This window comes from Ambystoma mexicanum, chromosome 3p (genome assembly GCF_040938575.1).
Source record: "Ambystoma mexicanum isolate Mex_15411 chromosome 3p, UKY_AmexF1_1, whole genome shotgun sequence".
Taxonomy (NCBI): Eukaryota; Metazoa; Chordata; class Amphibia; order Caudata; family Ambystomatidae; genus Ambystoma; species Ambystoma mexicanum.
In genome coordinates this window covers 333,019,930-333,033,477 of record NC_090925.1, presented here as the reverse complement: position 1 = coordinate 333,033,477, position 13,548 = coordinate 333,019,930, and the positions used below count along the sequence as shown (strand labels likewise).

The 13,548-nt window shown below is 50.4% G+C and overlaps 1 protein-coding gene across 1 annotated transcript in view; it reads right to left on the bottom strand.

Moving 5' to 3' along the window:
- Window positions 1-10,014, bottom strand: part of LOC138579899 (tyrosine-protein phosphatase non-receptor type substrate 1-like) — a 266,436-nt gene extending 256,422 nt beyond the window's left edge. Inside the window, exon 1 of the mRNA XM_069650124.1 lies at window positions 9,889-10,014. Coding sequence (XP_069506225.1) covers window positions 9,889-10,014 — 126 coding nt within the window. The remainder of the gene's footprint in view (window positions 1-9,888) is intronic.
- Window positions 10,015-13,548: the final 3,534 nt, after the last annotated feature.

The following is a 13,548-nucleotide window of genomic DNA, read 5'->3' as shown; positions in this document are numbered from 1 at the left end:
GCCATTACAGAAGGGAAAGACCATATGCAAATCAGGCTTGGCCCCACCCCAAAAGGGGCAGTCCAGCCCGAACTGCTAGGCCACATCCCTTCTGCACGAGACCACAAGCATCCCCAAACATGTTTCGCCCTTGTTGGGGCTCATCAGTGAGGAGTAGCTTGGGTCTCTAGGCCCAGCAGGCACGGGACCCACGTCTGGGCATACCCGTCCCACTCGGGGTGACATAGCAAAAACAAAGAGGTGATGGCTGGAAGGTTTAGACTTAATCTTCACCACTGGCAATGCTCTGGGCAACTCTCCAGACCACCGTTCTTCGCCTGCCAAGCCATTACAGAAGGGAAAGACCATATGCAAATCAGGCTTGGCCCCACCCCAAAAGGGGCAGTCCAGCCCGAACTGCTAGGCTTGGCAGGCGAAGAACGATGGTCTGGAGGGTTGCCCAGAGCAATGCCAGAGGTCAAGATTTATTCTAAACCTTCCAGCCATCAACTCTTTTGTTTTGCTATTGTCACCCCGAGTGGGAAGGGTATGCCCAGACGTGGGTCCCTTGCCTGCTGGGCCTAGAGACCCAAGCTACTCCTCACTGATGACGCCCAACAAGGCTGAAACATGTCTGGGGATGCTTGTGGTCTCGTGCAAAAGGGATGTGACCTAGCAGTTCGGGCTGGACTACCCCTTTGGGGGTGGGACCAAGCCTGATTTGCATATGGTTTTTCCCCTTTTGTAATGGCTTGGCAGGCGAAGAACGATGGTCTGGAGGGTTGCCCAGAGCAATGCCAGAGGTCAAGATTTATTCTAAACCTTCCAGCCATCAACTCTTTTGTTTTGCTATTGTCACCCCGAGTGGGAAGGGTATGCCCAGACGTGGGTCCCTTGCCTGCTGGGCCTAGAGACCCAAGCTACTCCTCACTGATGACGCCCAACAAGGCTGAAACATGTCTGGGGATGCTTGTGGTCTCGTGCAAAAGGGATGTGACCTAGCAGTTCGGGCTGGACTACCCCTTTGGGGGTGGGACCAAGCCTGATTTGCATATGGTTTTTCCCCTTTTGTAATGGCTTGGCAGGCGAAGAACGATGGTCTGGAGGGTTGCCCAGAGCAATGCCAGAGGTCAAGATTTATTCTAAACCTTCCAGCCATCAACTCTTTTGTTTTGCTATTGTCACCCCGAATGGGAAAGGTATGCCCAGACGTGGGTCCCTTGCCTGCTGGGCCTAGAGACCCAAGCTACTCCTCACTGATGACGCCCAACAAGGCTGAAACATGTCTGGGGATGCTTGTGGTCTCGTGCAAAAGGGATGTGACCTAGCAGTTCGGGCTGGACTACCCCTTTGGGGGTGGGACCAAGCCTGATTTGCATATGGTTTTTCCCCTTTTGTAATGGCTTGGCAGGCGAAGAACGATGGTCTGGAGGGTTGCCCAGAGCAATGCCAGAGGTCAAGATTTATTCTAAACCTTCCAGCCATCAACTCTTTTGTTTTGCTAATACCAATTAGATGGACAGCAAAGAAAAGTGGAAAATATGCCTACCTATTGGACAACCAGATACATAGAACAAGAATTACAAGGACTAAGAGACATATAACCCACTTACTCTATGCTCAAATCTCTGTATACTTAACTCTCACAAAATTTCACACAACCATTTTCTTGCTCAGCAAACTGCACGCACTTCACCACACCACAACAAAAAACAAACAACACATAAAGCGCACCCACAGCACACAAGGTCTTGCATCGGCCCAATATTCACACCAATGCTCAGCGCACAGTGAAAACCGAACTGAAGCTGTCAACAGCACACCAACTTCTCACTTTCCTACTCCCTTTTCACCTGACTAACCCATTCCCGCCTTCTCATTTGCAGATCCGCCTGAGCGCCAGGGGACCAATTCCGTTGGTGACAGTGCGCGGTACAAATACCATTAACATTAACATTAACTGTTGGTGGGGCGGTCTTATTTGCACAATAGAGTGAGGTTTCATAGCCATTATTTGAGGAGAAGCGTGGCAGAGGTGTGTGCCATTGGCAGGCAGGACTTGTGTTGCTTTTTTCAGAGAGAGGACATGGAGCTTTTAAGCAGCTGGCACAATCTAGATGTGCACGCGCACCGGCTTCTCCGCCAGGGGTGCCGAGTACGCAGGTGTTCCGGGGCCCGGGCCCGCCGGCAGAATTAAGTCGGGCTGGGCCCCTCCACCCCCCGTGGCTGGATTGAAGAGACACAGTATGGATGGCCCTTTGTTCCATCCATACTGTGTCTCTCTCTGGCGGCCCGGGTGAAAGCCGGGTAAAAAAAGTTGTTTAAAAATTGAGGGACGGATGCAAAGCAAGAGGCTCTTGTTTGCATCTGTCCCTCAATTTCTAAAACTCGTTTTGGTTTGGGTATACTTCTACATCTGTGCACCCGGGTGCACGGATGTAGAGGTACACCCAACCCAAAACGATTTTTTGAAATGGAGGCACAGATGCAAAGCAAGTCTTTCCCTGAATTTCTAAATATAGTTCTGAGTTGGGTGTATTTGTACATCTGTGCACCCCTCTCTCTTGGAAAGAGTGGTGCACAGATGTAGAGGTAGACCCAACACAAAACTAAGTTTAGAAATGGAGGCACAGATGCAAAGCAAGTCTGTCCCTCAATTTCTTAAAATTATTTTTGGGTTGGGTGTATTTGTACATCTGTGCACCCCTCTTGCATTGCATCTGCAGAGGGAGATGGCAGGGAGAGTGCAAATGAGACTGTTTGCATGACTCTGAGTATGTACGTGGTGAGGGTGAATGCTATGCTATGGGCGGGGAACGGAGGAGTTGAGGGAGGATACTCCCCTGAATTCTAAGGAAGGTAACAGCGTGGGAGGGGGTAGGAGTGTGGGGTGAGGTGGGATTACCTTCTTGGGGTTGGGGGGGGGGTTTGTGGGGTGGGAGGCATTAGAATGTGATAATTCGGCCTTTTGAAGACCACACAAATCGGCCGAAATAAATCGTGTTTTTTGTATATTTGTTCTTCAAAATGCAGAATTATCATATAGAACCCAGTATGGACCTTGCCATACTCTTGACCTTGTTCAGTGTAATAGCATTCAATGGGATAGTACGTGCAGGGCCGAATGGTGCAGAGCTAATGGGCTTCTATATTTTTAAAGAGACAGTAACAGCACTTCTCAGCAGGCTGTGTAATCTATTTTGTACTAGAGCTGCCATATTTGAAATGGGGCAATGCTAGTACTCCTCAGTTAGCTCGCTAAACAGGCCTGCTATAATTGTAATACTATGCTTTTGTTGAGGCAAGCAATGCTAGTTCATCTAGTGGGGCTGCTATACTTTTGATGGGACTACATCAGCACTTCTCATTTGTGCTGCTACACTCTTATTGACAAGGCCCCAGCACTTCTCAGTTGATTTATTTATTTTTTATTTTAATTGGTTATTTATAATGCACGTAATAATACCCAGAGGTTTCTAAGCGTGGATCAAGGGATCGAATCTGTGTTGCTCCGTGTCATCTTGCTTCCAAGGCGAGCACGTTGCCCCTGAGCTATCCTCCTGAGACTCTGAAGATCTGAAGTACATTTAATGATACAGAACCAGAACTATTGAGCAAGACTGTCATCATCTTCATCATCATCAGAATAAATCAACGCTGTTGTGGTTATACAAGAGCTAATATATTTAAAGGGATGGAATTACTCAGAATGTATCAGCACTATTCAATAACCCAAAGTACTTAAGCATAGTTAATGTGAAAATACTACACTTCTCAGTGTTGGAACAGTATTGCCACTTCTCACAGAGGCTTCTACACCTTTTATGGGGCAGCACTGATCCTGCCTACTGGACAGCTTCACTTTTAATGGCACTTCTCAATAGGGCTGCTATACTTCAATATGAAACGACCAACACTACCCCGCAGGGAATTGCATACCCTTGATGCCACCGAAGCAGCACTTCCACCCACCACAGCTGCTTTATTTTTAATGGTACAGTGCGTGTACTTCTCAGCCACTCTGCTTTACATTTAAACAGACCGAATTTTCATTTCTCAGCAGGACTGCAACACTATACCATTGTGTTCTGTATGTTGAGTGCTTCTTCACCACCAATGTGGATTCATGGCACTCGCCCAGTGTCTAAATAGTAGATCTGTCTACATTCAATTGGCAACAGGCATGTCCCGAGCTGCCTGCTGTCCATAACCTGCTCTCAGAATGTTGGAAGCCGTGATGGGGCAAGGGATAGAAGGCTCAAGCCCGTAGGATAGCCGAATCAGCAGGGTCTTAAAACCTGCTCATTCATTCTGGAGTGAGGGGCCATGGGCAAAATGATCCTGATCCCACATATAGGGGGTTGTTACCCCTTTATCTCTCCTGAATGAAAGAATGAGCTCTCTCAGACACAAATTATCACCCCTTCACACACATTGAATGAATATGGTATGGATCGCTAGATCGAGAAAACTGGAGTGAGAATGGGTATACTATGCTCCAAGGAGTGAGGTGCCCACTGAATATATCACATTGTTTAAAGGCGTGAGACCCATCCTGAATGCTTGCCCAAAGAGCCTTGGCCAGAGTTTCACACTGAAGAAGTGAGCATGTTATCCAGGGTCTGCAGCCCACACACACGCAGGGGATTCCATGCTCCCACTTGCGAGATTTGCACCAAATTAGTGAGATTGTGCTCCAAGGTAGGAGGCACACGCACAATCTTTGCTCTGACGTTTGACACACTCACAGGATGGAAGGCATTTCGTTTTCTCATCCTAGTTGTGTTGCTCTGCCTTTTGAGGGCTACTACAACCTGGATGATTATAGAGGGGTGGAGTTGAGGCAGTGTTGGCCTACTGGAATGCAACTCGAAGGCTTAAATCTCCTTCTTACTCGACTTTAGTATATGCAGTACATGCAAGCCAATGTTTCCACTGTTCTGAGCCACCCACCCCGCTCATACTACGTGCAAATGCGGTCATATGACTGCTGGTGATGTCACTTCCTATATTTGGGCACCCCCCGGGGAAATTCATAAATTGGCTCCCACCTCCTGGAGGCTCATTGGCAGTGGCAGAAGAGATGTGGAAAGAGCGTCCGGGCCTGGCAAGGAGCCGGCTGCTTTCTCTCGTGTGAAGTGGGGACTTAGCCTGGGCAATATTAAGGCCATGACCAGCGACTAGACCGATGCGCGCGCAACTCCCTCCCTGGGTGTGGTCGTGGTGGCATGTGAAAGCAGAAGTTGTTACTTTCCAAATGTCAGAGCAACACATTTACGTTGAGTTGCGTTGTTACGACATTGAAATGCTTTTTCATGTTTGCACAATGATGAAGCACTTTAATTGAGCACTATCGGCCTCATTAGGATTGTGATGTTCGCTTTACAGCTCAAGTGCACATGTGTTTCTTGTGTTTCATGTGTTTCATGTGTTTCGTGCTCATGTGTGTTTTTTTCTTCTCCCCTGTCCCTCGCCTTTGCCTGGTCGCGCTCTGAAACACTTGTGTATGAGCACGATATAAATAAAGTATCATTCATTCATTCATTCATTCATTCATTCATTCATTCATTCATTCATTCATTCATTCATTCATTCATAACCTGCTCCCTGTGGAACAGCGTCTCGTGGACTCCTCTGCTTCAGGGTGCATTTTATTAGGCAAGGGACTGAATGAAGGGTGATGGCTAAGAGGTTTTAAATCAATCAAGCATTGCTCTGGCCCACACTCCAGACCATCATCTTAAAGCTGCAGTGTCATTACAGAAGGGGAAAGACCACATACAAATCAGGTGTCTTCTTTTTTTAAATTATTATTATGATTATGGCATTTATTGAGCGCGGACCGGAGCGCTTTAGAGTGGTACACAACAATACAGATGCATAACAGAGCGCTTTTCTGAAGTCCCAACAGAACAGATATCCAGCGGGGCAGGATACAGAGGAGGGGTACAGCTGTAACGGGTGGCGGGCAGGAGAGGAGCGGGTGGCGTCTAGCGATTCAGGTTGCGCAAGGTGTGACGTGATGGCCCTGGTGTTCAGAAGGAGAGATTCATTAAAGTGGTGGCTTGGTCAAAACCCAAAGGCGGTAGGTAGTCCACCACAAGCAGCTAGGTCAAATCCTTCCTACATAAGGCCCCTAATAGTCCCTAGACAAACTGTGGCCTCATTGGTCATCGTCAGCGAGGTGTAGCTTTGGTTTCAAGGCCCAGCAAGCTTGGGACCCACGTCTCAATCTTCTCATCCAAAAACCTGAAGGGTGATGGCTGCACACTACAGGTCCCTGATGAAGGCCAATGTGCCTGAAACACGTCTACAGTTACATGTGGTCTTGTGCAGAGGGGATGTGACCTTGCTGTTCAGGCCAGACTCCCCTTTTGTGGTGGGATCTAGGCTGGTTTGCAAGTGGTCTTTCCTTTTATGTAATGGCAGAGTACATTGATCTGGAGGGTTGCCAAGCACAATGCCAGTGGTTATGATTCCTTGAAAACCCTCCAGCCTGTTTAAGCCAGAGGCCACAGTATTTCAGTGCTATGGAAGGAGAAATACAGACTGTTGTGTTCGGCCTCAGGTGCCAGCCTGGGCAAACGTGGGTGCTCTGGAGACTCCTGCTTACCCAGTAGACTTGATTATAAGTTTAAACCCAGGGATCTCCCACTTACCCACCGTGCCTGACGTCATCTGCTGCCCCCATCCCTAATAGCAACAACCCAACGAGTATAACCAATGATCTCTATTGCTTTCATTGGGTTCTGCAGTCTCAGAAGCCGTCTCCCTAAGCATGCGGTTTGTCCACATCATGATAAACTCTTCTCTGAGTTTACTGTATTCCTGTCTACTCTTCCTCCAGCAGGGAAGCACACCGCCATTTCTGTTCTCCCGTGCCCCTTCTCTACGTTTATGTCAGCACTGGTGGCAATGCCCTGCAAAGGGGGTGGGGGGTGCAGTGGCGGTGGGGTGGGGGGCCTCAGCAGGACTTGCAGGGGGTCCCCCACATTCTGTGTTCTGCCACTGTCTGTCAGGTTCTGCTTCTTGTTCCTTCCGGTCCCTAATGATCTCCCCCACACACCTCTCTTAGTGACAATGTTCCCTTTTCAATCCCGTCCGCTCTTTTCAGCCAATCAGCTCTTTCTACAGCCTGATGCTCTGATTACTTACCGGTAATCTTCATTACTCCTAGTCATACTCTTCCTCGTCACAGTATTTACATCATGAGGCCACTGCCTCTGACACAGGACCTTCTTTTATTTATTTTAATTCCTATAACTCCTCCCCCACACCCACTTCACTCAGTTTCATATTACCAAGCCGTAGCATGGTACCTTCCCCGCAGGTAGGTTGATGAGGGTCGTCAGTACTGTGACGAGGAAGAGTAGGACTTGGAGTAATGAAGATTACCTGTAAGTAATCAGAGCATTACCTCCACTCTTCCTCATCCCGGTACTTACCGCATGAGGTATACCAAAGCAGCAACGGGGAAAGGTCCCAATAAGACACAGAGCCAAACACAGTGCAGACAAACACACACCTTTAATAACTCCAAATTCACATCCCCACAGACAAAACTCCAACCCCGAAGGAACCAACCCCGAATGGGAGACATTCAACCTATAGTGGTTGATGAAGGTGCTATGATCAGCCCAAGTGGCAGCCCTACAAATCTCCTTAGAGATACCCCCCTTGCATTGGCCCAGGAGGCAGCCAAACCTCTGGTGGACCACCCCTGAATGTGCGTAGGCACAGGCAGGCCAGAAGCCACATAGGCCATGGAGACCACAACACGGATCCACTGGCTAATGGACACCACAGATGCCTTACGCCCAGCACCAGCCGGGCCAAAAGTAATCAGAAGACTGTCAGAGTGGCGGAAAGAGGCAGTCCTAGCCAAATACTCCAACACCGGCCGCCGCACATCAATGTTATGCCAAGCCACTTCCTCTGGCGATTGCGGATTCTGAAAAAAGCCAGGGAGAACCAGATCCTAAGAGGTGTGAAACCGAGAAACAACTTTAGAGAGAAACTTTGGATCACACCTCAGCACCACCGAGTCTGGCAGCACCCTCAGGAAAGGGGGGTGACATAACAGAGCGCCAATCTCCCCAAGCCTACGGGCAGAAGTTATGGCAATAAGAAAGGCAGTCTTTAGCGTCAGATGTTTTATATCAATCTCGGAAATGGGCTCAAAAGTAGGCCTTGAAGGAACCTTAAGACAAGAGGGAGATCCCAAGGTGGAAGCCCCTTATAAGCACAAGGACAGGAAGACGAAAAATCCTGGAGCAACTTCCCCACCAACACCTCCCTATCCAGGTGACCATCAGAGTTCCCCAAAAGGAATTTCATGGAGGCCCACTGAGAGCGAAGCGTGGAAACCGCCAGGCCCTTGTCAAACCCATCCCAGAGGAATTGAAGGATAGCGGGGAGGCCAGAAAGTAGGGGAGGGATCCCACACCGCCCACACCAGTCCCGGAAATGACTCCAATGCCTGCCGTAAACCCTCAGAGTGGAGGGTCTAGGGGCATTCATTATGGACTCTACCACAGGACCAGAGAACCCCTGAGATATCAGCCTAGCCCGTGCAATAGCCACACTGCCCATTGCATCTGGCGGACCCCCAACCGCATATCCGCTAGAAGGGGACAAGGCCACTTCAGAACCAGGCAATGCTCCTGGGACCAAAGCTTCAAAAGAGAGGGGAACCAACTCCGGCAGGGCCAGAACGGAGCCAACAATAATACAGTCACCCTGGACACTCTGATACACTGAACCACCCCGGGGCAGAAGGGGAATAGGCAGAAACGCATAAAGGAGACCCTGAGGGCGTCCACCCCTCAAGCTCCATCGGCCTGAAAACGAAGCAGAAGAGGGAAACTTTTGCCGAGGCCGGAGATGCAAACAGGTCCAGAACAGGGGCCCCGAACTTGACACAGATCTCTGCAAAGATCTGGGTTGACAGGACCAGTTCCACAGAGGAGGGAAACCGGTGGCTGAGAAGATTCGCTCAAACATTGCCACCCCCCTGATATGTGAGGCCACCAGGGACACCAGATGTGAATCCCCCCATGCACCTATCTGAGCTGCCAGGGCATTCAAGGAGCGGCCGGAACCCCCTTGGCGGTTGGCGTATGCCAAAGTTGTCGTATTGTCCGTCCGGACCAAAACCGCCCGGCCTATCAGCAACCTCCTGAAGTACACCAGAGCCCAGAGAATGGCACACAACTCTCACCAATTGGATGTTTGATGGCTCTCCTCCGGATGTCGCAACTCCTGAGCAGATAGGACCCCCAACATAGCATAAGTGTGGTCACAGGAGGAATGATCAGGGACACCACAGCCCGTAGATTTGGAACCCCCAAACACCACTGCAGGGAGACCCACATCGCTGGGGACACTGGAATCAAAGCTTTGAATGCTTGAGACGTCGGGAGCCAGTGGGAGAGAAAGTAAGACACCAGGGTGCGCAAATGAATACGGGCCCAGGGAACTAGAAACATGCAAGAAAGCCATGTGCCCCTGCAACTTCAGCAACAGGCGAGCCAGGACATATTGCCTCCCGAGGACTCTGCCCAGAACAGCCAGCAAGCGACGGACCCTCTCCAAGGACAGGAACACCATCCCCATCCTGGTGCAAACCTGTGCACCAATGAAAACTAGATCCCAAGAAGCCTCCAGTTGAGACTTCTGCCAGTTCACCAGGAAACCCCAGTCCTGCAACACCTGGCAGACCAATCGGAGATGAGTCATGACAGTCTGCCGGCAGGATGCTTTGATCAACCAATCGTCCAGGTAGGGAAAAATCTGAATGCCCCGCAGATGTAAATGCACCACCAGGGGAGCCACCAGCTTGGTGAACACTCTGGAGGCTGATCGCAGTCTGAACGGGAGCACTCTGAACTGAAAATGTCAGGATCTCACCGCAAAGCGGAAGAAATTCATGTGCCAGAGACGGAGAGCCACATGGTAATAAGCATCCTGGAGATCCAGCGATGTCGTCCAATCCCCCTTGAATAACATTGGAAGAATTTTCTGTGAAGTCTCCATTTTGAAGTGTTCCTTCTGGACGAAGCAGTTCAGGGCTTTGAGGTCCAGAACTAGACGATACTTCCCTGAGGTTTGGGGTCCAGGAACACCCGTGAGTAGAAACCCTGACCCTGAACAGGGAGAGGAACAGGGATGGTGGCCGCCTTTAACACTAATTCAGAGAGAGCGGCATCCATGACCAACCTCTTGAGCTGAGACTTGGGAACCACAGTCCGAACCATGCAATGCTGGACAGGAGGAGACAGGAAATGCACTTGATAACCACTTTGCACTGTGTCCAGAACTCAGGAGTCGGAACATCACCTTTCCCATACTGGAAAAAACCGCCAGAGCCGCCCGCCCAGCGGCAAGTCCAAACTGTTAGAACTTAGGTGCCAGCCTAGGACGCGAAGAGCGTGGAGGACCCCGAACCCCCCTAGCTCTCCGAAAAGAATGTGATGAGGAGCCAGGGAAAGACCTGCTGGTCACTGCACCAGAGGAAGACTTCTTGGTCGTTGAAGGAGGCTTGCGTCAAAATTTGTCCGCATGTTTGTCCGCCCTAAAAACGTTGTGCACCTTATCCTCAAGGGAATCTCCAAAAAGCCTGAACCCAGTGAAAGGAAGTTTCAGGGCAGCCGCCTTCTGAGACCCATCAGTTTTCCAGTCCCTCAGGTGCAAATGCCTTTGGGCAGATACACCAGCCCCAATGGCCATGGCTGAACCACGCACCCCATCAAAAGCCAGATTGGCCAAAAGTTCAACCTGTCTCTGCATGTCTGTAAGCAAAGGGGCACAATCAGAGCCTTCATTGACAGCCTTCTTCAATTTCCTGAAACAATTTAGCACCGTTTCAGCCGTATAGGAACCGTAGGGCCAGATGCACGCTTGCATGAACCTTCTTAATGCTGGAACTAACACAGCGGACCACTGGATCCCAGATGGAGGCCTCATCCGCGAGGAGTGACCCACCAGGATGGCGAGGACATCATCAACTTCAACTGGATCAGACAGCAAAGTCTCGCCGTTTAATGGGTAAAGTTTGGACATGAAGCGGGGCATTGCAATCTTCTCCGGGTCATGCCATTCCCAATGGATTTTGTCCTGGATATCGGAAACCAATGGCAACCCCATCCTAGGGGTATGCCTATACTGGCGATTAGACGGGTCAGCCCCCTCTACCCATGTCGAGTACTTCCAAAAACACTGACCAAAGGAAGCCTGCTTCACCACCAAAGCCCTCTGTACACTTAGCAAAGGCTCCACATACAATCACTTGCCTCTCCCACATTCAAATAGAGGCCAGAAAGACCAACAACCAATGGGAATAACCACAATCAATTCCTATGGCAACACTGCGTTCAATACCAGAGCCGGAGCCCACCCGCCTCTGGAGCAACGTGGAGAGAGAGAGAATAAACAAAAAAGGGAGCTGTCAAGCCGCACACAGCCGCCTGTGCCGCGCCTGGAACACATGCCTCCAACTCCTTACCTTAACCCGGGTCCGTTTTCCCAAGGACCCGGGCCGCGATGCCCTGCGCCGGCCATAGCCCAGCAGAAACCAGGCAAGGCAACCTGACTCGACCGGGTCCCGAGCCCCGCAGGGAACCCAGGAGTCATGCCACACCTGAGGGAGCCGAAGGCCCCGCCACACAGCCCCACCAGGGAGCCAGCAATCAGAGCTCCCCAGCACCCTACGCCGGGAAGAAAAAACAAGCCCAACCTGCCAGAGGCAGGAACAATTAAACTGAGTGATGTGGGTGTGGGGGAGGAGTTATAGGAATTAAAAGGAATAAAAGAAGGTCCTGTGCCGGAGGCAGGGGCCTCATGAGGTAAGTACTGTGACGTGGACGTGGAGGTAATACCTTTTCAAGCTCCCTGCAGTGTCCTATCCTTCCTGTGTTTCTGTTGAATTGCACATTCAGGAAGATGAGGCCAGCAACGTCATTATTGCGCGTCTGCCCATTTGGTTTGTCCTGATTCCTTTCCCACATGTACCCTGATTTGGGGTTTGACCTTCCTCCCATACTTCCTATACAGTTCTCTGCACCTTTCTCGGCCCACTTTTTTTTTGTAAATGCTAAATTGATTTTTCTGGAATGTGTTCTGAAAATGCAAATCGTTCTAAAGTCAGCAACGCCGTAATGCCCTGTCACGCACAGGCCGACAGCAGCCCTCCTTTATTCCGTGCAAAGCGCATGGTGGCCTTTACGTCACTCTCTCATTTGCTGCATTGAACAGCTTGCTTCCGCCCCTCCGTGTGTCTCGCGGGGCCCAGCACTGCTTCTGTGCCAGCCCACCATGCGCTTGGGCGGCACCCTTGCCTCCTGTTGTCTCTTATTGTGCCTCTTTGTTTGGCGCCCATCACTGTGCCTTGTCAGTGCCATGCCATGTCAAGCGTCATCTGCACCCCACCCCCTACTTCTTTTTCAGTTGCCTTTTCCATCACTCGCTGCTCTGTGGGAGTTTTTGCACCTCCTGTCCCTGCATCATGCATTATTTCATTGCTCATTGCTTTATTTTCTTTCCATGTCTACCCTGGTCCCTGCCTTTAACCCTAGTAGCCGCATCGCCTTCTGTATTTTCTTGTCTTTATCCGCTGTCCCCCTCTGGTCCAGAGCCGCCTATCCCAGCCCTGGACAGGCAGGGCTCCTCCTGGGTTTTCAGACCGATCAGGGCGCATGGTCCACAATCCTAGGATGGCATGACTCTGCTGCACCCTGAGCCATAGTCAGAGTCTAGATTAAGTCCTAAACCATGCCCTCCACCCCGCAGCCAATCCTTAAAGAGGAGGAAGGTGCCCCGCAAGCCCCAGGCGCGAGGAGGTCTCCTCTCATCCCCCAAAGGTCCTGCAGAAGGGGGTGGTTTGGATCCATGAAGTATAAACAGGCCCTTGTTGAGTCCTGGCTCAGTAATGATTTATTGATGAAGCACATCTTACCAGAGAGTCCCAAAGTCAGGCACACCAGGATCCATGGTGTGGGTACTCGGGTGCTCATCCTTGCCTCCACTCAGCTGTAGCAGGCGCTCCAGCCTCCTCAGCTGCCCCACTGCTCTGTCTCGCCTTTCTGGCAGAGACTTCCCTGTGCTGCTGCTGACACCCCCAGTCTCCTCTGAAACTACTTCCTGTATTTGAGCATCAAATAAGAAATCGAGAAGTGTTTTTGTATATTCACATAATTTCACAAGAACGTAAACCGGGCTGTCATTGTTTTATTTTAAAATCCTTCTAAATATAAAGTCACAGCTGAGTAGATGGCAGGTGGCACTGTCTCAATTAGAAACATAGTTGTTTCAGTCGCCTGACCCCATACCTCTTTTGAGCGTGGCGCTGGGCTTTATCATGAATAACTGGGTGCCACACCAAGAACAAAGAGCACTTGGCTGTTTCATCACTCTTGCACTGACAACATTGACAGTGATGTGATGATGTCTGGGGGGATAGCTCAGCAGCAACGCGCTCGCCTTGGAAGCAAGGTGACATGGAGCAGCACAGGTTCGATCCCGGGTCCGCGCTTAGAAACCTCTGGGTAGTACGTTATAAATATCATATCATAT